The sequence below is a fragment of the Eulemur rufifrons genome, chromosome 1 (genome assembly GCF_041146395.1).
Source record: "Eulemur rufifrons isolate Redbay chromosome 1, OSU_ERuf_1, whole genome shotgun sequence".
In the NCBI taxonomy this organism is placed as follows: Eukaryota; Metazoa; Chordata; class Mammalia; order Primates; family Lemuridae; genus Eulemur; species Eulemur rufifrons.
Genome location: NC_090983.1, coordinates 3,940,127 through 3,964,897, shown reverse-complemented (window position 1 = coordinate 3,964,897; position 24,771 = coordinate 3,940,127). Strand labels below are relative to the sequence as shown.

The 24,771-nt window shown below is 48.9% G+C and overlaps 1 protein-coding gene across 1 annotated transcript in view; it reads right to left on the bottom strand.

Moving 5' to 3' along the window:
* IQCA1 (IQ motif containing with AAA domain 1) overlaps window positions 1-24,771 on the bottom strand; it is a 199,992-nt gene that overhangs the window by 166,506 nt on the left and 8,715 nt on the right. The window contains exons 4-8 of the mRNA XM_069465364.1: window positions 23,847-24,065; window positions 11,265-11,510; window positions 9,912-10,054; window positions 9,266-9,359; window positions 8,230-8,418 (exon numbers count right to left, since the gene is read on the bottom strand). Of these exons, the coding sequence (XP_069321465.1) occupies window positions 8,230-8,418; window positions 9,266-9,359; window positions 9,912-10,054; window positions 11,265-11,510; window positions 23,847-24,065 (891 nt within the window). The remainder of the gene's footprint in view (window positions 1-8,229; window positions 8,419-9,265; window positions 9,360-9,911; window positions 10,055-11,264; window positions 11,511-23,846; window positions 24,066-24,771) is intronic.

Below are 24,771 nucleotides of genomic sequence, written 5' to 3'. Positions count from 1 at the left end.
CTTTTTTTCTTCCCACAGAACATGTGGTAAGTGAAACATCCCGTGTCTGACATACTCCTATGGCCTTATTCAGGTTTCTGAGCAATTCCTCTGTGCAAGAGCTAGGATTCCACCTCTTCTTCTCTTGCTCTGAAATGTGCATGTAAATCAAAATAACTGAGTCACCGTATCCTAGGGAAAACATATATTTATTTTTACATGGTCAACACTTCTGTGCTTGGTACTTAATTGTGAATAACAGGTTGCTTGTGCCCCAGCACCCAGCAGAGATGTGCTGCTCTGTGTTTTGTGTGACTCAACACAGTACCATGTACACAGCAGGGACACAATGCTTGTAGAGCAGACATACAAGTAAGCAATAGGATGACCCTTGATACCTCTTGGTGATACAAATTAAAGCCCAACAAGTGGTGTGCCGCAGCCAGCTCACAATGGCACGTGAGAGCTGATTGAGCTCGTCTCTTCCCAGCTCCACATTTGGTGACGATGACCTATTGAGAGTTTGCAGTCAGCCAAGACGGGAGTATTTACACTACGGAAATTGGCAAGAGCTACAAGTTACGGCCTTTTTTTTTTTTTTTTTTTTTCCTTCCAATGAGTGGATCCTTAAACACTTAGCTGCATATTGCTGGGAACAACTTTTCTGCTGGTGGAAAGACAAGGTAGCGATTAAGTTTTCATAATCTGCTGCTATTGTGTGGAAAGAGGAAGGGCTCATACCATCTCGCTGCTGCAGACAGACTTGCTGAGCACTCTGCATTAATCTGCAGGATCATGCAGAGCACTACGATGGAATCCAGCTAAAGAAGCTCCTTGTGGCCAATCTCCAGAGAGGCCCCTCGAAGACAGCGGCCAGTCAGTGGGCGTGGCCTGTGCTGGGTGCTCTGGGGCTGTGCTGCCCGCCCTCCCCTGCCGCCACGTCCACGCCTGCCTGCGTGCCACTCACTGCAGCATCTGCAGGAGACAATGATCCCTTGTTTTCAAATTGCTACACCTCTTCATAAAGAGGCATACTGTCTAAAGCAAAAAAGCTGGAAAATTTCCCCGCTCACTTGAGCTCAATAATTGTCCTGTAGCGTTTGGACTATCTCCTGGGCCTTTCACACCATCCAACCAAATTGGCACCACGAAACCTATAATCCTATTTACACATGTTTTGGGTTAGGAAGGAGTGGTATAGATTTTGTTCTAAACAGCATTGTGGTATTTCAAAAGAAGTTGCATTTCAGTTTGAATTAAGTTTACATATAATTAAAAAAGGATGTGACAGTTCTTATAAACAGCGTAAACCTTAAAGGAAAGCAATATTGATCTGGGACATCACTCATGTATGAGAATCCAATATGGAATTTCCCCCTTCGTTTTGAGAATGTTTTTTAGAAACTCAGGCATTCCATAACTCATAGTACATCATGCCATTGTTTCCATTTCCTCTGCGGGCCATTTAGTTCCCCTTAGTCACTATTTGTCCAATATCTACTATATGCAGGCCCTGTGATAAACATTGAGATTACAATGAATGTGGTTCTTGCCCCCCAGGAGTACAAACCTATTGTGGGAGACAGAGAAATACAGCAATGACTGTGCAGTGCAATCAGTGCTTTATCCAACCTAAAGAGAAGTCAGGGAATCTTTCTGGACCAGGTGCTCCTTGGATTGCAGAAACGACGAGTGAGTTGTTCTAGCAGACAAGGAAAGGAGGCTGCTTCAGGCAGAGGCAAGTGAGAGTGCAAGGAGGGAGACTTTTGCTTCTGGGATCTCACTGGGCTCAAGGGTGTGTGGGTGGTGCCAGGCCCCCATCTGGACAAACGGGGTTCGTGTTCTGTGGACCATTGGAAATGGTGTGGAGCAGGCTATTAAAGTGAAACCACTTTGTTCAGTTTCAACGGATACCCAAGAAAATGGTTGCCATGTTCCAAAATGAAGTTTGAAGCCACCTGGCAGGAAGTGGTGAAAATAAAAGCAGTTTTATTACTCTTAAGCCTTCACCCACACTGAGATTATAGAAAAGATCTTGGAGATAAAGGGAAGATTTTGAGAGAGTTATAGATGTGCCGTGAGTTCTAATCCTACCCCTAGGGGAGAGTCTGGATAAATGTACCCTACGGGAAAGAGTGATGACGCGCCCACCCTGCCAAGCAGATGCCCAGCCTGCGGGAGGCATGGGTGGCAAGGAGGAGACACTGCAAGTGAAATTGCACATTTTGATGGCGTCATTACACTGGGTATTTTAAGTACGGATTTGGATGGACACTTTTATTATCTAAAGGTGACCAGAATACTGATGGAACATGACCTAAATTTCACCCAGGGGCAGGAGAAGATGCAGCCACCCAGTGTAAATTTGAAGGGATGGTGGGATTAAAAAAAAATCACTGCCTATATCCATGAACTGTGCTTGTTCAACGACGTAGTGGTTACAGACATGTGCAATTTTTCCCCTGGGAGAAGGGTGTATATCCTTATATAGACAGAAAGGCCAAGGACACAGAGAGGTCTTAACCACTGCTGCAGACAGTGGGAGGCCATTCAGTTGTGTTATGGTTGTCACGCCATCAACTTGGCGGTTTAAGTGGCTTCCTTCGGGAGCAGGTGGCCTGGCGGAGGGAATGCCGCTAGGTCTGGAGGCGGGGAGCCCGGCGGGGGCTGCTGCAGGTGTACAGTGGTGTACGGTTTGCAACGTGCACTGTGGAGCTGAGAGCAGCCCTGGGAGGCATTGGGAAGACGGAATCGATGGGAGTAGACGGAGGAGTGGAGCTGCTGCCCAGGGTCTGGATTGAGCAACTTGAGGGATCGTGGTCGTGTAGCTGAGCATCGGAGGAGGAGCAGAGTTCGGGGGAAGATGATTGGCTCAGGCCAGGCATTAGAGGAAGGAGTAAGTAAGGTCTGATGCTAGGGAGAGAGAAGCCGGCTAGAGTTGGGAGAAAGTAGAGGCATGGAGTGTAGGCAATTGTTTCAGGAAACTTAGAAAGTATGCTAAAATGTAGAAGACACAATATGAATTTTTTTTAAAAAATGGAGACACCTGGACATAATTATAGGGATTCAGGCCACCAGTTTTTACCCCAAAGAGGAGGAATCTGGTCGGCAGATGGCGGCAGGCAGGCCGAGCCGAGGAGAGGCGGGGGAGGTATGTGGTCCCGAGGAGCCTGGCGTCTCAGGCGCTGACGAGATGCCTGGCTCACTGCAGGCTATGGGACGCTGCCGTTGCTTCCGGGGGCTCGTGGGAGGCCCTGGGTCCTTCCTGTACAGGCCTCATCTCCGGAAGCTTCAGTGTGGTGGGGGGGCTTGTGTGTCCAGCCACTGATGATGTGAGACAAACACCCTGACTTCCAGGGGTGGCGTCACCCCGACAAGCTTGAACTCGGGCCTGACGGTATCACTCACAGCTCTGGGATGCCCACCCTGCTGGGGCTCCGCAGCCCCTCCTCTGTCACCTGCCTGAGAGTACCACGTCCACGCTTCCTGCCCCACTCGCTGCCTCGTGGTCACAGCAGCACTCGGTGTTTCTGCTTGATATTTCCTTAGCATTTGTCACGTCTGTAGGTCTTTGGTCCCCTCCATCAGCGCTGTCTGTACAGGGGGAAGACGCTCCCAACACATTTCATAGCCCACGATGCCACGGAGCTAGGATGCATTTGGATGATTTTGTTCAAGGTTTGGCAATAAGCGTGGACAAAATGTTAGGAGTCCAGGGAGGAAGAAGTACAGTGAAATCATCAGTAACTCTGCGGCCAGCTGGAAAAATCCGTCTCTCTTTTAGGTGCGTGGAGGTATGCAAACCAAGCATGGTCGGGATAGTCCACTTCCCGATATTTGGGCCTGACTTTCTCTGCCCCTTCCCTCCCGTTTGTACCTCCGCAGCGAGCAGAGGATGGGGCACTCTGTATGGACCTTAGTCTCTGTAAAATATTTTAATGCTGCACTTTACAAGGTGGTTGTAAAACACTAAGATCATGGCATATAATATGGAATCTCTTCTCTCTGGGGATGTAGAACAAAACCCCTGGGAATAAGTCTTGTAGTTATTATGGGGAGAATTCATTGTCTTTTCTAAGCCGAATGCTTTTATATTACTAGAAAGAGAAGTCATGTTTATGTATTACATTATTTGCATGGTTTGGTCTATCGTGGTTGAATTTCACACGCTGAAAACCTACAGCACGATGAGAACCGAAAAGCCCCGGTTTAAAGTATGTGAGAAAGGAAATGCAGTTATGGAGCAGCTGTTCTCTGACTTATTTTTCAGCGTGACTACAAAGAAGGGGCCAGGCTTTGACCACAGTGAGTTTTGCTTCCTTTTCAGAGATGCATGACGTGTACTATTGGAGAAAAGACAGGACAGAGTTCTGTGAATTGTGAAGCACCAAGCGACGGTAACGTTTAATTATTACACCAGGGCTTTCCTTCCGACTCTTCCTGGTCTCATGAGAAACTGGATAACCGGCTAAGTCTGTTGAATTTGTGATATGAAGATTGTTTTTTACTTACCTGTAGGCACAATGGGTACTTTGAGGACTGGGGTGCCACGAGGAAGGTTAGCACTTTAAGGGAAGAGGCTTCCCGGGGCTGACCCCGGGAGGTCTGTTGAGTTTGGTGGTCAGTGAGGTTCCCTGCTGAAACCTCGGTCCTCTCTGTGCAGGGCAGGGGCTTTTCCATGCTGCTATTTTGCTACATGGATAGTTTTCCACTATAAATTTAACAAGATGTGTTGTCAGTTCTCGGTGGTTATAGTGAAATTAGACTTAAGGGTGTAAGAGAGCCCTTGGAGATTTGAATTATGAAATCCGAAGATGAGCAGATGTGCAGTGACTTGGAGAGGGTGCTGAGGCCAGCCAGACTCGCCCACCCTCCTGAGTAAGGGTTTGTCCACTATGGGAAGCTGGGGTCACTGAGCCTGGGCGGCAGAGGGCACTGAAGGTCTGTCCACTATGGGAAGCGGGGGTCACTGAGCCCGGGCGGCAGAGAGCTCGCAGAGCTCCAGAGCCGACGCTGGTAGTGCATCGAGACCCTGCAGGGATATGGAACCTGCTCTGGGAGACTCTGTGACCTGGTCCAGTGGCAGCAAGGACCAGCAGGCTGTGTTCCCTGCGGCCATTTTGCAGGGGGCTCATTTCACCTACTCCTTCTGCTCTGAACACAGCCAGTGAAGCCACCTTCTCATTATGTTTTGGCTTCTTTCCAAGAGTTGCCTGCAGAGAGAGAAAGGGGCTGGCTCTGAAGGCAGTTGTGCCCACTGTCACTTAGCCCAGAGTCCACCCTCTGGCTTCTCACCTGGGGGTCTACCCCTGCCAGGTGGGTCCACTCTCGGTGGTGGTTCAGAGGCATTGGCTCTGGAGTCAGAGAACTGGAGGTTGGTGGAGACAGCCCTGAGCATAGACACACATTGTCGCGATGACAGGTGCATGTCAGAGCTCAGCAATAATGATTCTAGAACATGTGGAAAACATAGTAAGGTATGAAGAAGGAAATGAAATTTCCCAGAGCCTCTTCACAGAGATAATGACGGTTTTAAAATATTATTGTTATTTTTAAATTTTTTTCTTTTTAACATATTTCAAATCGTACACTGTGAAAGTATCAGCACAGCTACTGAAGTTCAGGTCCTAAATGAGAAATGCTCTTTGGAGAGGCAAGTTTGTCTCTAGGTTTATCTGCCAAAGAATATAGTCCTTATTCATAAAGAACAGGCTTTACAAACACATGGTTAGAGTTGGTTTGGATTCACCCACATGTGTGCTATTTCCTTTGTTCACTCTTCCTTCTTATAATCAGATCTCCCCCCCCCCCCAGGATCATTTTATTTCTTCCAGAAGTAGAACCTTTGAGAAGTTCCTTTCGGGAAGGTTTGTCATAGAAAATTCTATTTTTGATAGTCTCGAATGGCTTCTGTTTTGTGCTCATTCTTAGTAGATGATTATCCTGGGTTTACGATTCTAGATGGACGGCTGTTACCTTCCATCACGTTAAAGACATGATTCCACTGACTTCCATTTTCACAGCTGAAAGTCAGATTCCGTCCAACTGTCCATCCTCTATGTCGTCCGCATCTTCCCCAGGGCTGCGTTTACGACCTCCCCTTTCGTCTCTGGGGCCTGAGAGTGTTTACTCTGTGTCTGGGTGTTGAGCTCTCTGTGCTATTCTGCTAGAGATTTGCTATGCTTCATGATCTGAGGAGCTGTGTCCTTCATCAATTCTGGAAAATTCTGAGCCATTTCCCCCAATTACTGTGTCGTGCCATCATCTCAAGTCTTTCCTTCTGGAATTTCAATTGTACACGTTAGGTATTTGCCATGACCTTTCCCATTTTTCATCTATCTTTCTCATTTTCCATGTCTATGTTTTCTACATTCTAATTTCACAATCTGTACCTAATAATTCTAATATCAGTATTTTTGAAAGTTTGGTTCTGTTTTTTTTGTTGTTCCTGCTTAATGTTCATCGTACTTTGTCTCTTCATGTGTTTTGTGGTTTTTAAAAATGTTTGATTATGAACTCACAATCAGGGGTATTCAGGGAACTCTCTGGGGCCCGAGCTGAGCGTGCTTCCTCCAGGGCCTCTGTGTTTGCTCAGTGCGCCCCTGCAGGCCCGTCTGCTCTACACTAGAGTCTCAGCTAAGGTTTTTTTGGTGTGACATCAGCCGTAAACCCGTATAAGGTCTGGTATGCTATTTTGAATTCTCAGGAAATCTTTTTTTCTCCTTCCCACCAGAGCCAAGGTCAAGATGGTACGATGTGTCACCGTCTCCCTAATTGGTCTTCCACGGAACTGGGAGGCATGGCCCTGTGTGTGGAGTCTCTGATCTGACCCCTCAGCTCTGTCTCTTGTCTCATCTCTCATGAGCAAACCAATCCAGGGAGGGGATGGCTGAAAGTGGACGTCGTAAACCTTGTGGGCAGGAGTTACTGTTCAACGTGGGAAGGGAGCTCCACGTGACTCATGAATGGCAGAAACTATGGAGATTGTTGGAGGAGAGTTGCAGATGTTGACTTTTTCTGACACAACAGCCAATAAAAATTCACATTAGCACAGTTCAGTATTTATTTAATTGTGATTTATACTTACTGGGGGAGTTTCTTGCCAACTAGCTTATTAGAATCTCATGCACATGTATCTAAAGAGGCCATGTTCCCATGTTGGGGTATAATTCCTAACAGTAAACAACAGAGGCACATGTACTTAACGTTATTCCTAAAACTTTAACTTGAGCATCTTTTGGTCAAAAGTTAGAGCAGTTTAATTAAATAAAGAGCTTTAATTACCTGAGGTCAGCTTTGGAAGACATCTGAGACTGCTTTAGTGTGTTACTAAGAACCCATGATAAATTTTGTTTACCCAAAATGCAAAAAGCTCTTCTCTTTTCCAATAAAACTGAGCTGAGATGCTTTTCGGGTCGAGGTCTCGCTGCCCTGCGGTCTCGCTGTCTGATGGGGGTTGGCAGCGCCTGCTTGCTCCGAGCCTGCCGCCCTCATGCAGGGCTCTCTCCCCCACCGGCCCCAGGCCCTGCTCTCACTCTGACCCCTGGGGTCAGGGTGTGGGAAAGGGGACGGCTTTCCTTTGCTGGTCCAAGGCTGCTTCAAGGGCCCTCTGTGGTCTCCGTAGCCTTTCCATAATCCTTTTACGGGATGCTGGTCAGTCGCCCCTTCTGAGGGCTCCATCGGTCCCCGTCCCTGCCAGCAGGGAGGCCCCAGGTGTCCTGCGTTTCTGCTCAACGACCTGAAGGCTGGCCCGCTCTGGGGCCCTGCACACAGTGTGCTGGCATGTCTGTCCCTCGAAGGGCTCTGGTACGTGAGGCGTCTTGACCAAGTGGTGGGGGTAGTCACTGGGGAGGCATGTGGCCAGTAGGTTTTCAAAAGATTCAACTTTTAGCTAAATTATAGTAGGGTCAAGATGTTCATCACGGCAGCACCCTCCTCGCTCGGCTGCCTTGCTGGCTGTGGGAACAGGAGTAGGGTCACGACTGGCACGGGGAGATTGGTGCAGGGTCCACCTGACCCACGGCCGGAAGGGAACCAGCCGCCACGGTGCGGCTGCCATGGCTGCGGCAGGTGCTGCCATTGCAGTCCCCCGCACACCTGTGGGGGTGCGCTTTGAATGCGGGCGTTACCTGTCTTGTGTTTGGTGGAAGGTTGGTGCGAACCATGTCTCAATCCATTTATCCCTAGAGGACCGATGGGTGAATAGTGTTTGCAACTCATCAGTTTCTCTAACGTGACTGAGGAAGTCACCTTTTGTGAGGCATGACCGCTGGCAAAGGCCGTCTCTTGCAGAGTCCTTTTGATGAGGGCCCCTTGAATGTGCTTAATCAAGGGCTCCCGCTCCCCTGCTGCGGCCGGACCCCAGTGGTACGATTCCGGCTCGGAGCCCAGGCCTTTTCCATTGCCCTGACCATGCAGGGGTGGCTCTTCCCGGCCGGTCTGTGCACGGCAGGTGGAGTGTGGGAGTCAGCAGTGTCCTTCCTGCCTACACTGGGGGCCAGCGGGCCTGTGATGCCAGAGCATCGCTTTGCCAGCCGAGGCCCTGGCGGGAGGTGTTGGGTGGGGTGGGCACTCTGCTGCCCCCACATCTGCAAGGCCAGTGTGCGCTCTGCAGACCTGGTTAAAGAAAGTGCCTCGGTTTCCAGCAGTCAGTTAGCCCTGGAGAGTCAGCGTCTCCACGTCATCAGGCAGTAAAATACCTATTGGTTGACGGCATTGCTCGAGGAAACCCACGCTTGAGAGACGGCCCTGCTTGCTTTGGGGCAAGTGCTCCACACCGAGCGCAAGGCTAAGGGTGAGCAGGCAGCCGGAGAGCAAGCGGGTCCTGTCTCCCCGAATCAGCTGGAGACCTAATGGCTGAGCAAGGCTTTAGACGGCGCATGAAACCTCTTTGGGCCTCAGCTTCCTCATCTTTGAGATGGGCGTCTCTGTCGGGTTGTCACCAGGGTTTGAAGAGATAAATGCAAAGTCTCTGTTAAAGAGCAGCTACTCAATACGTATTTATTATTGCTGCCTTATGTTCATTGTTAATAAAACATCCACGCATGGCTGCCCCCGCTGGGTGGCTGCGAGAATGACTCACGCTTCTCCACTTAGCACAGCTGGGAAGCCTGTCCCCTTCCTCTGGTTTCCTACTGCTGAGCCTCTCGTGTATGTGAGCCCTTGTTACGGGGCAGTGTTTTCCCCGGGGGAGTTTCTGCTTCGTCTCCCTGCCTTCCCCAGCGCTGTGGGTTCACCAGCCCTCCTGGCCTCCTTGCACAAGTCGCCACCCGTCTCTGCACCTCACATCCCCGCGAGGGCCGGGCTGGGGGCCCGGGGAGCCCAGCGAGGGGCCGCAGGATTGTTGCTCCTTCTCCTTCAGCCTCGCAGCACTCAGGGCTCTGCACAAGGCCAGGGAGGAAGCTGAGATCTCGTGCCTTGTGCCCCAGAGCTCCATTTCTCCTCCTGCCGGCCATTTGAAGTCCCCTGCTCAGGCCTCAGGGGTCCCCACTGGTGACTTTGAGCTGGAGGTAGCTGTCCCCCAGGCCAGCCTGTGGCTGCAGGAAGGAAAGTGTGCTCCTGGCCACCCCCCCCCACCTGGAGGAACTCAGAAAGCATTTCTCCGTGAAATCCTGAGGCACAGGGTGGGCACAGCGGTGCCAGGCGCTGTGGGGGAGCTGGCATCGGGACCTTCCTGCCAGCCTCTCCAAACGTGCCTTGTCTCTGTGGGAAAACGGGGACCAGGACCCAGCTGATCCATGTGCTAACTGACCCCACCGTAAGACCAGCTTGCGTCCTCACTCTCCCCACTTCCCTCTTCCACCTAGAGAAACGAGGCTTCTGAAAGGCTAAATGGAACTTTGTGAACAAAATGTGCCTTGTGCTGTTTGGAAACAACATTGTGCTTCTCCATTTTCGTGTCAACCAGCATCGGTTTACATTTAAGCTCAGACCTCCAAGGCCTTGACCGGCTGGGCTCCCCGTGACCGTGGTTCTCTGATCCTTGCATCCGGGACCCCTGGCTCACGGCCTGGAGAGGCTGGACCCCACCCGACTGCAAGAGAGTGATGCCCTGGTCCCCGCGGATGCCCTGGTCCTGCAGGTCAAGGAGCCGAGGGCTGGGCTCAGGCACAGCCTCTGGTCTGGCTGCGGGTCCCACCCTACCTGGGACTCGGGCACCCGCTCTGCACCCTGGCTGGGCTTCTCTATTTCTATCTGCATTTTAGTAACTGGAGCGTGGGCTCTTCCCCTGCGAAAGTTTCTGCCCAGCTTTCCTGTCTAATACCCTGATTCAGAGTATTTACATTTTGTAAGGAAGACCCCGGGAATTGACCAAGCAAAAGGGTGATGCCCTTTTAAGATGTAAATGAAATGTGTATTGTGAGACCCTGAAAGGAGATGTGAGGAGGGAGGGGGACCCTTCTGCTGGCCAGGACTTGAGAATGTGTCCTCTAAGTGTGCTGTGAGGGTGGCAGGAGGGGACAGATGCTGGGAGAGAGAGTGGATCTGTCATCTGTGCAAAGTTCATTTAATTACTTTCTGTTATACATGGTGAACATCTGAGGAAATTAGTAAAATCAGAACTAAGCAAAGCCATCACCATAATCCCTACCACCCCAAGAAAACCACGTTGAAGATTGGGGTGCATTTCCTTCCAGTCTTTTCCCCTCCGCGGCTTTCTTCTTTGCATAGCAGTGCTCACTGTGTGCAGCAGTGATGCAAATAACTTCCTTTTGGGGGGAGGAGGGGGGATAATTTTATTTGGATAAAATGGTAAATGTTTACTATTGTTAAAAAGTAGAAAATGTTGATGAAACGACGATGACATGGTCAGAACAGGGCAATTGCAGCAGCGTTTGCTTACGAAGGGTGTATTTACAAAGACGTGCCGGTGTGCAGGCTCGAGAGAGAGCGGGGTGGTGACACAGGCGTGTGGCCACCGCAGGGACAGGCAGGGAGTGGCCCCCGGGGTCATGGGAAGGTTAAGGAGACTTCACGCTGGCCACCAGCACAGGGCTCTACCCGGGCCCTAGAAGGGGCCCCCAGGATGTGTTCATGTTATCATCTCATTTGGGAAATTTGCAGAAGTGACACATTTCAATCAGGATCGGGTCAGTCCATTTCTCTTCCCACTCTGATTTCAGGTTCCCCTTTGGCACACTGGCTCGTGCTTGGTGGTTGGAGTGGCACTGGCATTTTCTGTTCATAATCTGGTATTTTCTTCCTTAAAGAGGACCACCCAAATGTGTTAGCTTCAGGCCCCACGACACCTGGCCCCACCTTTATGGAGAAGGGGATAGAGTTGCCTGGAGTTGGCTGCTTTGCAAGGCACCCTGGGCGAGGGTGGGAAAGCAGGTGACGTTCTCCTTCTCTTCCTCCTCCTCCTCCTCCTCCTCTTCCTCCTCCTCCTCCTCCTCCTCCTCCTCCTCCTCCTCCTCCTCCTCCTCCTCCTCCTCGTCTGCTGCTGAGACTTGCAGGACAAGTCCCACGAGAAGCTGAGGCCCCAGGCCCCACACAGGCAGAGAGCAGGTGGAGGAGGGCAGAGGGTGGGTCTGAGGGAGCGAATGGAAGGTCTCAGCTCACCACACCGCCCACGCCTAAAGAAAACCACAGTGGCATTTGGCAAGTCCTTTAAGGGCAACTCTAAGTTTGCACCTCGGAGAACACAGGCTGAGCTAGAAACTGACTTGGCTTCTCAGGATAGAGTTGCAAATGCAGCAAGCGAAGGCCCAGACAGAGAAGCAGCTGGTTCAAGTCTGAGAGTCAAGAAGGAAGCTCCTCCTCCTTTGGACACGGCCAAGAGCACTCACAGAGACCAGCGCAGGAAACACCACCCACGGCCAGGAAGGTGGGGCTGGGCCTTCTCCCGTGGGGGGCGCACGGCAGCCTTGCTGGGCTGCTGCTGGGCTGGGGACCAAAGCGAAATAATTGTCAGCATCCCATGCGGTAAAGGGGGTGGGATGTGTCTCAAAAAATAAAGGTTTCAGAAAAACAAAATGTTTTCCTGGTAATGTTTTAATTATGTCATCTCTACTTGTTCCAGTCATCTTGGGAAGTTGAACCTGCACTGTATGTAACGCTCCCACTGTGTGGGCTTCGTTCAGAAACTTCTTCCACACCTGCTGTCTGCACCGCAGCTGGGGAGGCTGCAGGGCGGAGGTTCTCGAGGACACGGCGTCATAAGGAGCAAAGGCGAGCCTGGGCCATGTCCTCGTGGGCCCAGAGCTCAGTCAAGGGAAGAGAGGGTGGTCTGAGAAGTCCTACGACTCTCATACCTACCCCTCTCCCGCCCTGCACTCTGGGAACACAACAGTGAGTGAGGCTCAGCCCCCTGACCTTGAGGGCTGATTAATCCTTCGTGCATTTCACACGAGTAACTGTGACATGAAGCACCATTAAGGCTGTGCCAACAGAACTATGTCAAGGTGTCTGGATCCACGGGGCAGTGAAGACTTCTGCATGGGAGGCGGCTGGAAGAAAGTGATGTTTATACTAAGGGAAAACACCCTTAGTGATGTTTAGACCAGTCAGGGAGGGAAACCGCACGGGAACGTGCACAGGGGATGTTTGATCTAACGAATTTCTAACTATAACAGAGGGTTGGAGTATGGCGGGATTGGCCAGTGAGAAGGTCGGGTTAGCAGGTAAAGGAGCAGCCGTGGCCCCGAGGGCCGAGATGCAGACCCACCGCAGAGGCTATGGCAGGGCTCCCTGGATGGCAGAAACCTGTCCTCCAGGACACTGAGGGTCTCATCAGAGGCATCTGCCACAGACCACCAGGGCGTGCGAGGGGAAGCTGCTGGCTGCCACGCACCGGGTTAAGGGGCACTGGAGAAGCCGTGAGCCCGGCAGGAGTGGGCAGAGCTGGCACACCAAACTAGGAGGCAAACCCTTCCTCCTGCCACGTCCCTCTGGCACCCTCTCCTGACAAGCTTGACATCGTGCCAGCTGGCAAAGTAAAACTATTTAAAGGGCTCACACCGATTTTTACAGAACGGGCAAAAAGGGTGCATTTATCTCTGAGAGGCAACAAATCCATAAGCATCACAGTAGGGTTTCACTGAATGTCATGTTTGGAAGGGACTTTAAAGGTCCTGTATACCATCACCACCCCCCACTCCAGGTTTGGATCCAAATTCTTCATATCCCAATCAAGAGGCTGCCAAGCTGATGAGGCATCTGCAGTAACGGGCAGCTCGCTACCTTCTCCCTGAGCTGGTCGGAGAGTTCCTGCCAGACCGAGCCAGTGGCGTGGCTGGTTCTGGTTCTGGTTCTGGACGTGAGTCCCGTGTGCCTCCCGTCTGACAGCTCTTCAATCCATGGCCCCGTTCTCTGGTTTGCTTCTTCCCCAAACCTTTGTCTCGTGTAGACCACACATCCTTCCTTCCCACCTCGGGGGCAATTCAGAGTCTTCCCACGTGCCAAGCCTGGGTGTGAGCGCACTTTCACATGTCAAGGGTGGGGGGTCCCCCCCTCTAACCCTGCTGCAATGTGCTCCGATAGCCAAGGCGGGGCGGGACCTTCATCTACTGCCGTTTCACTCATAACCGGCCCCGCTCTTGGGCCCCAGCGATAGGTCTAGGGAGCGACTCCCGCTCTGTGTCGGAAATGGGGCTTTCCGGACTGGGGCTAGGAAAGAGAAGTCTCTTTCACCCCGTGATGAAGCTAAGGCTGTATGAGCCCCAAGGCCACCTTCAGCCCTGATTCCAGCATGACGGTGCATCTGGGACTGGCGAGAACAGAGAAGACAAAGAAGTAAGTGGTGCCACCGATGCCCTCGGAGCCCCGGCTCTGCCATCCTGCCTTGGCTTGGGTATAGGAGCCAACAGGAGTCTCTTTTTTTTTTGCCTAGACCAGTTCAAGTTGGGTTTTTGGAAATTACCAACAAATGATATCAAACTTATACAGCCTTCTTGCCTTAAAAAAACAGAGAAAGGAGGAGAGATTGTATTGGCTCACTCCTTGGGCACAGGGTTTCTGCAGAAGCTAATAGAACTTTAGATGGAAACTCCGGGAATTTGTTGTTAATGATTTTTAGGGAAGGTGTGCTTAGAAACTAAGATCTTTGCTCCTCCCTATTTCTTCCCTTTCCTTTCTGAACAGTTCAGCCTTGAAGCAATCAGGTAGGGGAGCCACGGAGCCTCAGGGTGGGGTGAGGAGGGTGTCCCCGGGTGGGGCTCCTGGTGAGGAGGGCATTCTCATGGAAGGACACCCCGTGGAGGTACCGGGGCCTAGACGGGGTGAGGAGGACACCCACAGGAGGGGAGGGGGGCCCGGGAATGTGAGTCAGAGCCCAGACAGGAAGAGGAGGGAGCTGCCTCTAGCTGTGGCGGGGCTGGCAGAAGAAATGGGAGGTTAGTTACTGTGGGAGGCTGAATAAGGGACCCCCAGAGATGCCCACATCTTCACCCCCAGACCCTGTGTTACTGGATATGGCCAAAGGAACTTTGTAGATGAGATTAAGTTAGGGGTCTTGAGATGAAGAGGTTATCCCAGAGTATCTGGGTGAGCCATTGTAGTCACAGGAGTCCTTACATGAGGGAAGCAGGAAATCAGTAGTAGGAGATTCGAGGATGGAAGCAGAGGGTGGAGTGATTGAGGAGGGAGCCCACGCCAAGGAATGCAGGTGGCTTCTGGAAGTTGCAAAGACAAGGAAACAGATGCTCCCTTGAAGCCTACAGAAGGAACGCAGCCCTCCGGTACACTGATTTCAGACTTAGGATATCCAGAATTGTAAGAAAAGAAACGTCTTGCTTTAAGCCACTGAGTTTGTGGTAATTTGTGACAGCAACAACAGGAAACTAATAAAGTTACAGCCAATGGGACTGATCGAATAATTAACTATTAATACAGTAAAGATAATGAAGGGTAGGTCTCTTGCCGTGCGGAAGGGAGTTGCAAACATGGAAAGGGAGAAAACTTGAGTGAACCCGTTGCTTTTCATGCAGAGATATGTACATGTATTTTAACGTGTGTGTATATGTGTGTGTGCGTACATGCACATATGTGTACATACATATGTCTTGGCTCTGTCCACTAAGAGAGCCTGGGAGTTGTAAACACCAATAGCAATGAGCACACTTTGCACCCCGATCTTGTTTTCTAAATACCATTTTCCCCTAAGGCTCCTTGGAAAGGGAGATTCCAGGGAATGTTAGAGAAAGTGCAAGATGAGCCTGCACTCACTTCTGCTAGAAAAGAAGGACTTATTCAAAGGACGATGGGGATACATTGGAAGGACACAGAAGCGAGTCCCCCTGGGTCGTATTAGGAACAATCTGAGCTGCCAGATAAACGCTGGGCGTAATGGGTAGCTCACTAAATAACACAGTAAGCCACAAGGCCATGCAGATACCAGTAAACAAATGAATAAGCTGCAGGCTTGAGAAAGAATGAGATATTTGCAGAAATTTAATACTTAGTAATTATGTACAGAGAAGAGACAGAGTGGAGAAGGCTGACAGCCAGTTCCTGAATCAAGGGGTCGAAGTGAGCATCACTGGTCACGGGACACTGACACTGGCCACCCGCACATGGGCTGCCCTGAGAACACCCTCACTCCAGGGATGGACTTGCCAGAGACGTGAGACCTGGACCTCGCCGTGAGGACCCCGCAGACAAGCCCAGACTAAAGGACAGTCTACAGAATAACCTACCCATCATGTTGGGATACGCCCAGGTTATGGAAGTCAAGGGAAGCCTGAGAAACTGCCAGACTGACGGACAATGAAGAGAAAGAACCAAATGCCACAAGAGACCCCGAGGAGCCTCTCCCTGGCAAGACGTGATGGGGAAATCGGGGAAACTCGAGGGGGTCTGGAAACCTGAGGGTAGGAAAGGACTGGTGTTGGCTCCCTGGGCTGGAGGTCGCGTTGGGAGAAAGCAGGAAACTCTTGTTGGCGAGAAAGACTCACTAAGGATTTAGAAGGCGAGGGGGTACCCGGCCAGTGGCTTCTCCCAAATAGCTCAGGGAGAAAAGCGTTTGTGTTCTTGAAATTTTTCCGCGAGTTTACGATTCTTTCAAAATAAAAAGGAAAGAAGGAAGGAAGGGTCTCCCTTACTAATGTTACCTCACATATTGTTTTAAGCTCTTTAGAGATGTTTTCAAACATCAGTAGAAATGAGAATATATAACTCTATTAGCATAGATAAAATCTGAAATCCTAAAACCGACGCCAGCTGAAATAATTTCATTACATTATACTCAGATATTTATTCTTTAATTGCCTTAGGGTTTAGATATTTTTTGAGCTGGATCGTTTTTATGTTTTGAAGCTAAAATCTATATATTGACGTTTGAGAAGTGTGAAATCACAATACTCGAGAATGTTGTCAAAGTTTCAGAAAAATGAGATTAGGTTTGACCCAACGTGCTGGGTATCTCATTAGGCCCTCCATGCTTTGACACGCTGCCACGACGCGTTCCGGCCTCACTCCAAGATCAGAAAAATTCTTTTCTGTGTCAAACTTCACAATGAAGTGAAAGTAGAGAAAGTGATCCTTTACTCAGAACTTTCAAGATTTTTTCCCTTTCTTAAAAAAAAAGAAAAGCTAGGAGGGAAAGATTTCAAACACAGGAAACAGTGAGTAATATAAAGTATACCCATCCGCCCACCAGTAAGATCTAACGGATGTTCACACGTTGCCTAAAGAAACGCAAACATCACAGAGCCGGTGTAAACGCACCTGTGTACGGCACCCCTCCCGCTGCTCTCTCCTCCCTGCACCACGGCAGCCACGGCCCCCAAGTTCGTGCGTGGCCTTTCCTCCACCTGTGGCTTTCTGTGCAGTTCCACAAGCAACGTGTGCTGTTTCGAGTGCTTTCAATTTCTACATAAATGATGTCACTTTATATGAACACTCTGTCACTCGCTTTTTTACTGAGGTAAAATTTAATGACAAGCACAGATCTGAAGTGTATGGTTTGATGAGTTTGGATAAATGGGTACCCACATAGCCCCTACTCTAGAGGAGCTACAGAACATTGCAGCATGGCTGTGGATGGCTGTTTGATTTCTAGCACCACAGGTTAACGTGGCTCCTCAAACTTTGCCAGTCACTGCGGAGCCTCTGTCGATTGTCCGTCCTGAGTCTGTTTTTGGACTCTGTCCTTGGTCTGTTTGTCTGTCATAATGCCAACACCACACTAGGTCGATTGTCACTGCTTTCCAGAAAGTCACCAAATCACAGAATGTGAGCCCTCCAATATTCTTCCACTTCAAGAGAGTTTTAGCTATTTTTGGGGTCCTTTGCATTTCAATAAAATTTAAAAATCGACTTGCCAATTTCTATAGAAGAAACTTCCAGGATTTCGATTAGGACTGCATTGTATCTAAAGATCAATTTGGGGGAGAATTGACATATTAATAATATCCATTTCAACTCTTTTGGATGAATACCCAGATGTGGGATTACTGGATCACATGGTGGTTCTATTTCTACTATTCTGATGAAACTCCACACTGTCTTCCATAGTAACTGCACCATATTGCCTTCCCACCAGTTTCTCCACATCCTCACCAACATTTGTTGCCTTTTGTTCTTTTGGGAATGGCCACCGTGATAGGTGTGAGGTAATATTTTATTTTGATTTTGATTTGCATTTCCCTGATGACTAGTAACATTCAGCCATTTGTCATGAGTTTGACTATTTTTTTCATATACCTATTGGTCGTTTATATGTCGTCTTTGGAGAAATGTTTCTTCAAATCCTTAGCCCATTTTTACATTGGGCTATTAGTTTTTTTTTTTTTTTTCCTATTGAATTGTAGGAGTTCCTTAGCTATTTTAAAGATTAACCTCTTATCAGGTATATGATTTGCAAATATTTTCTCCCATTCTGTAAGTTGCCTTTCTTACAGGAGCTTTCTGGTTTGATGTGATACCACTGCTTTATCCTGGTTTTGTTGCCTGTGCTTCTGCTATCCCAGCCATCACCGTGAAGGTCAATGTCATGGAGCTTTCCCTGTGTTTCCTGCTAGGAGTTTTGCAGCTTCAGGTCTGGGTGTTTATAACACAGAATTGACAGGAGGATCCTGAAGAAACAGGAGCACTCCCAAGTTCATTACAGTGCTATTCACAACAGCCAAGATGTGGAAACAATCTAAATGCCCTGTGACAGATGAATTGTTCAAGGAAATGTGGGATAGACATATAACGGAATTTTAGTCTCAATAGAGAAGGAAATTCTGACGTATGTGACGATACGGGCGAACTTTGCCAAATGAAATAATCCTGTCACAGAAAGACAAATACTGCATGATTCCACTAACACGAAGTATCTAAAATAGTCAAAATGACAGACTCAGAGAGTGAAATGATGGCTACTAGGGACAGTGTGATGTGCTGACGTACAACATTGTCCCTGGTCAATAATGTTTCACACTTAAAATTTGTTAAGAGGGTATATCTCATTTTAAGTGTTCTAATACTACAATAAAATAGAGAAGGTCATAGAAAAAAACACCACCAATATTGATCCTCTTAATCCATGAACAAGATCCCTCTCCATTTATTTTGGTCTTTAATTTCTCTCAGGGCTATTTTTGTTGTTTTCAGTGTAGAAGTTTCACCCGTCTTTTTAAAATTTATTCCTACGTATTTTATGTATTTTGATGCTACTGTAAAGGACTTTTAAAATTTTTATTCTCTAATTGTTGCTGACATGTAGAAATACAATTGATATTTGCATACTGACTTTGTATTCTGTGGCCTTTCTAAATTCTTATTAGTTCTTGACGTTGTTTTGTAGATTCATCAGGATTTTCTGCATAACTAATCATGTCAACTGCTACTAAAATGATTTTACATCTTTCTTTCCAATCCATATGCCTTTTATTTCTTCATTTCTTCCTAATTGTGCTAGCTAGCATCTCCAGTACAACATTGAGGAGAAGTGGTAAAAATGGGTATTCTTGCCTGCTCCTCAATTTTAGAAATGAAGTGTTCAACATTGCACCATTAAATATGATGTTAGCTCTAAGTATTCACACGTGGCCTGCGTCAAGCTCATACGTGTCCTATATCAAATTAGGGAAACCGTCAAATCAAAATCATTCTATTTTTAGTATACTGAAAATTATCATGAATTGATTTTGAATTTTCTCAAGTGCTTTATTAATTTCATGAATTATATTAATTTTCAAATGTTAAACTTGCCTTACATTTCAGGGATAAATCCCACTTACAATATATTGTGTAGCTGTTGGATTTGATTTGCTTTTTTGTTTAAAAAGGATTTTTATGTCTGTGTTTATCAAGGATATTGATCTATAACATTCTTTCCTGGTCATGTAGGTTATTTTCAGCTTGGGGCTCTTGTAAGTAGTCCTGCTGTAAACATTATTGAGTAATTTCTTTTGTACAATACATACACCTTTAAGTTGGGTGTGTACCTTGTAGTAGAATTTCTGGGTGGTAGGGTACATGTATATTCAACTTTAGTAAATACTGTCCAAGTGGTTGTACCAATTCACACTCCCCACCACCAGGGTTTGGCATCGCAACTCAAAATGTGAACTGTGAGTGATTTGTTATTATGTGCAATGAGATAAATGCAGAAATTCACCATGAGCATTTAGAAACTTTTACGGAAATTTGATGTTGTTGTGACATGCAAATACATTAGTGTAGGCTCTTCTTGAACGGTGTGTGGACCAGTTCAGACGTCACGCTTACATAATGAGGCACATGTGGTACGAGCTTCGTGCCCAGTGGGACCACGTTTTGCTCTGCGATGGATTGGAAATTTAAAAAAAGCAAGCAAGCTGGTCCTTCCGCACACACAGTTTGAGGAGCACTGGCAGATGAGAACCCTGTTGTCCCACACCCTTGCTGACATTCGGTCATTTTCATTTTAGCCTTTCCGGCGGGGGTGCAGTTGGATGGCACTGTGGTTCCAATCTGTACTTCCCGAACGACTAAGGAAGCTGCTCACCTTTTTGTGTTTATCGGTCATCTGAAAATCCCTATGTGTGAAATAATTATCAAGTCTTTGCTCATTTTCAAGGTTTATGTTTTCAGTTTTCCTAAAACATTTAGGAAATGTCCCTCCCTCCCACCCCAATTTTCTTGATAAAGGAGGTGAGCAAAATTTAGAAAAAGCAAAACCCGATTCCAAAGTGATGTTCACCTGAGTTTATTCATGAATCAGTATTTATGAGCACCAAGCATCTGCCAAGCACAGCGGTGACACCGGCATACAGCACCATGTCAGATGCCACGTTCTTGCCTTCTAGGAATCCAATCTCCGGGGGGAGAAGACAGATAGAACTGACGACTTTGGACAGTGACAAGTGCTATGAAGAAAACAGCACGAGGAGAGAGTAAATGGGAGGCGAGGAGACTTTGGCTAGAGTGGGTAGAGAAGCTTCTTCCAAAGAAATTACAGTTAAGACTGGGTCAGAATGATGAGGAGGCAGCCATGTAACAGTCACTGGGAAGAGCATGCCAGGAAGAGAGAGTGTCAGTGCAAAGGCCCTGAGGTAGAAATGAGTTGGTCTGAGTATTAATTAGAGAGCAGCACCGATCCCAGACGTCCTGGACCCCCTTAGGTTTCCATTAACGTGGGTTTACTGCCAGGACTGGGGCTGGAACTAACCCGTACCAGCCTAACCTCCGGTGGGTTACTGCAGCTGCTCTGCCCCCAAGCGTTGAGCTCAGCAGCTACATTCCCCCACCTTCTACCCAGCAGCCCTTATTCAGGGTTTGAAGGATACAGCAGCATGGAACTAGGGGGTAACTCAGGCTTTGGGGAGCCTTGGGGACCAGGCTGCTGCTGAGATTTTGCTAGAAATCATACCCTTGGTTGTCCTTTTCTCCTTTCCTTGCTAATTTCCTTGGGGAGCCCTTCCTTAAGAAATCAGCTGCCCCTGAATTCTTACCTTAGGTCTGCTTTTAAGACTCAGGGAAGTTTTTAGTCTTCAGACACCCTGACATGTTCTGCAGTTGTTTTTCTTTTCTTTACAGAGTATGTTTTTCTGTGGTGCCAGGCAAGAGCACGGCCCTGCAGTCAGGCACGCCTGGGTTTGAGTTCAGCCTCTACTAAGTCACAGTCACTCGTGGGCACAGCACCTACTCTCTCTGGGCCTTAGTTTCCTCAGTGGCAAGAGTGGGACAACAATAGTGCCAACTTTTATGGCTGCTGTGAAGATTACATGAAAGAACGTAGGCAACACACTCAGCAAAAAGACAGGAAAACAGTGAACACTCAGATTTAGCCATGATGACAAAATCTTTCTAAAATGTCATCAGGCCTTGGGGTATATATTTATTGTATTTCATAAAAAAGAAGTTCTGTGTCACTGGACTTTGGCTGGGGACAGAGGTGGGAAGAGGAAGACAATAGCTGTTCTGGGTACCTTCGCGGTATTGCCAACATTTACCCTCTCACTTAACCCTGCCAAGCACCCAGTGAGAATAGAAGGTTTTATTGTAATTACCAAAGACAGGGACCTAACACCCAAAGAAGCTAAGTTGCCCAAGGAGACATGGTGTTGAAGGGGTTAAAATACACTGTTAGGGCATTTTGACTATTCAGGTTAAACGCGCTGAGAAACGGCAGGTGCAACACGATCACTTTGACCTTCCTGCTATTTCTTAAAAGCAGAAGATGCAATTCCCATGACACAGATGCCCTCCCTGCATGAGAAAGAGGCACCATCTTTATACTCAAAGTCGAAACCCAGAGAATTCTGTCCAGATCTTGCTAAAGATAACTCTTCTCTTTTAAGCCTCCCCACATAACTTATTTGCTTCTTCACCACTATTCTTTGTCCAATATATGAGTGGCTGACTCTACTTTTTCCGGGTCTTCATTTCTTTAGGAGGGGTCAGTGCCATGTAACATTTGGATTACGCCTTTCCCTTGTTAATCTATTCTATCTTATTTCAGTTTAATTCTCGGACCTAGCCAGGACACTAAGAGGACAAAGGTGGAGTTTCCCACCCTATGGTTCTGCGCCAGGCTGTCTGGACAGAGGAACCCAATCTCCTTGTGGGTAGGGCTCTTCTTTGCTTTAAGGCCCTGGCCCCACACAAGGGGCCGTTCGGTGTCACGATTGTTCTGGGGGAATGTCCAGTCCTAATTGAAGTGACTCCTGCCATGCCAAGCTACTAGATAAGGAAGTTTCTTCCCAAGTGCGTGGTTCCTAGAATCCGTAATGTCTTGTCCTCAGGACAGTGGTGCAGTGGAGGATCTCTGGGGCCATGTCACAGTCACCAGTCACTGCGCTGTCTCAACTCTACCTGTGCTCCCTGCCTGCCACCGCTCTGGCTCTGCGGGAGCCCAGAGCTTTTAGGCCAAGTTGGGTTTTAGGCGAGAGGCTGGTGGTGCCGCATTTGCAGGCAGATCTGATCTGAAAGGAAACAGCCTGCTCTGCTGGGCAGAAAACTCCAGGTGCAGAGTAGAGACAAGGAAGGCGAGGGGGGCTGGCCTGAAAGCCCCTTCCTGACCCCTTTCCACTAAGTACTCAGGGCTAGCAAAACATCCCCGGACTTCTAATTCTGGGTCCCCTGGGACAGCTCTAGGGACAGCATCCTGCTCCTGCCTTCTCAACGTTTCCTATTAGGGGTAACCAAACACCTATGAAAATGAACCATTATATAGGACCTTGCTGAAGAGGTTAAAATATGCTACGCTGGCATATTAACTATTTAAGTTAAGGCACTAGAAAAACAGCAGGTGCAAGAAGACCACTCTGATCTTCTTAAAAGAAGATAAAATTCCCATGTGAAAGACGCTCGCCCTATACCAGAAGGAAAGACAACATCCTTATCTTCACGAGCTAGAAGTTTCTGTAAAGACCTTGTCAGAATAACTCTTTACTGTTAAGTCTCCCACATAATTTAGTCATTTTCACAGTTTGTTATTCTCTGTTCGAAGCAGTACCCAAGCAGCTGGCTCTGTTTCCTCGTGTCGTCATCTCTTTACGAAGGCTCCGGCGCCACGTGCAACGTGTGTTAATATTATGCTTCCCTCCTGTAGTCTATCTCATGTCAATTTAATCCTCGGACTCAGCGGGACCCTGAGAGGACGCAGGTGGAGTTTTTCTGCTCCTACATTAAAAATACACTTTTTCCAAAAGCTGGGCGTGCTCCAAAACTTTCAAAGAGCCATTTTAGGTCCTAGGGCACGGGAATCTTGTTTTCCTATAGAGCATGGCTTGCTTACCCTCTCATCTTCCCCCAGGACTGGTTTCTCCACAGAGGGAGGCCCGGGAGGACTCAGAGGGCAGGTCTCCAGGCCAGAAGCCCAGCTCCGCCCCGCAGGGTGCGAGCTTGGAGCCAGGGGTCCGCCTGCCCTCTCTGGGAGACCCCTGCACCCCAGCTTGGAGATGGGGGCCGCTGGGGGGGGGCAGTGACCCCCAGGGCGCAATCCTCGTGGGCGCTGGGGCTGAGTGTGGGGCAGGAGACGGGCGCGGACGGGAGTGGGGTCGGGGTTGGGTTGAGCACAGGGCCGGGGCCACAGGTGGGTGAGGGAAGGGGGGCTGGGCGTGGGGTGCGGGGTCGGGTGGACACTGGCTGCTGCTCTTTGGCCTCAGGGAATCCGACCTGGCGCGAGGGCCCCCGGACGCGTGAAGTGGGTTCTCGTTTTTAAAAACTACTTTGCATTTTCCTTCCTGCGCCTTAGCAACCGCATCCTGTCGGAGATTTCTCGTCACTGTGGCTCTTCTAGCGAGAGCACAGGGTGCAGAGCGAATTCGAGCCTCCGTTTGGTCCTCCACCGAGCTGTCGGACGCGAAGGGGAGCAGACTGTGGGGCCAGCGCAGAGGGAGAGCAGAGCCGAGCTGCGTCTCAGAGAGCGCCGGACATTTCCATCAGTTTCTGACGCATAAGAAAACAGGACACACCAAGCTAGGAGGCGCATTCTGTGCAGGCGCATTTTGAACCTGGGGCGCGAGCGCGCTGCCCGCGTGTGCCTGCGGCGTCCCGCCGGGGATGCTCCCACGCTCGGTGCCCGCGCGCACCGAGAGCAGCTGAGCCGGGTCTCTGAGTGAGCGGGACGCTGCCCGGATGGGGCGGGAAGGCCGGTCACCACCCGGCCGCGGACTCCAGGATGTCCCCAGGGCAGGGCGCGCCCCTCCCCGGCGAGTCCCACCCGCCTTGCCCTGGGAGGGGAGAAAATGGGAGGCCTTTATCCAAACAGAATCTTTCTTTTGTTAAGGGCTTTCTCCACGCTGAGCTTTCCAGCCACGTGAGACTCTGACCTCCCAATTCTCCAGTTGCAGCGTTTGGCTGCCGGCTGTTATTTTTAGTAGAAGTATAAAAGAATCTCAGAAAGTTTTAGCTCTGGACAAAGTGTGAATACAGCTGGGGCCACCACGCGTTCGACTTTAACTGCTCTTAAAGAACTCCAGGAGGATCAGAACGCACAACAAAAGCCAACACGTTGCACATGTTTTTTTTTTTTTTTTTTTGGAGGGGTGGGCGGCTTTTGGGTCTTTTTTTATGGTTGGGTTTTTGAAAGGGGGCATTGGAGATGAATATTGCGTGGACCACATTTCTAGATTGAATTCCCTCATGGGCAACCTAGATAAGAATGTAGATTCCAATAATGGCAATAATAAAGTGTTTGCTAAATTCGCTTCAGGAAAAGACATTATCAGAAGACGTTTATTGCACTCCTAATGTGTCTGGCACTGGGCAGGCCTGCAGAACACCACCGTGATTAGATTCTCAAGGATTTTGGACCTGCATTCCTTTACACATAAAGTATTCAAATAAAGGCTGTTATAAAAGTTCTTTCCCCCACTTTCGGGATATATAGTGTGGTACCGATGAGTTGCTCATACCAAAACTGTTCCTTCTGTTTTG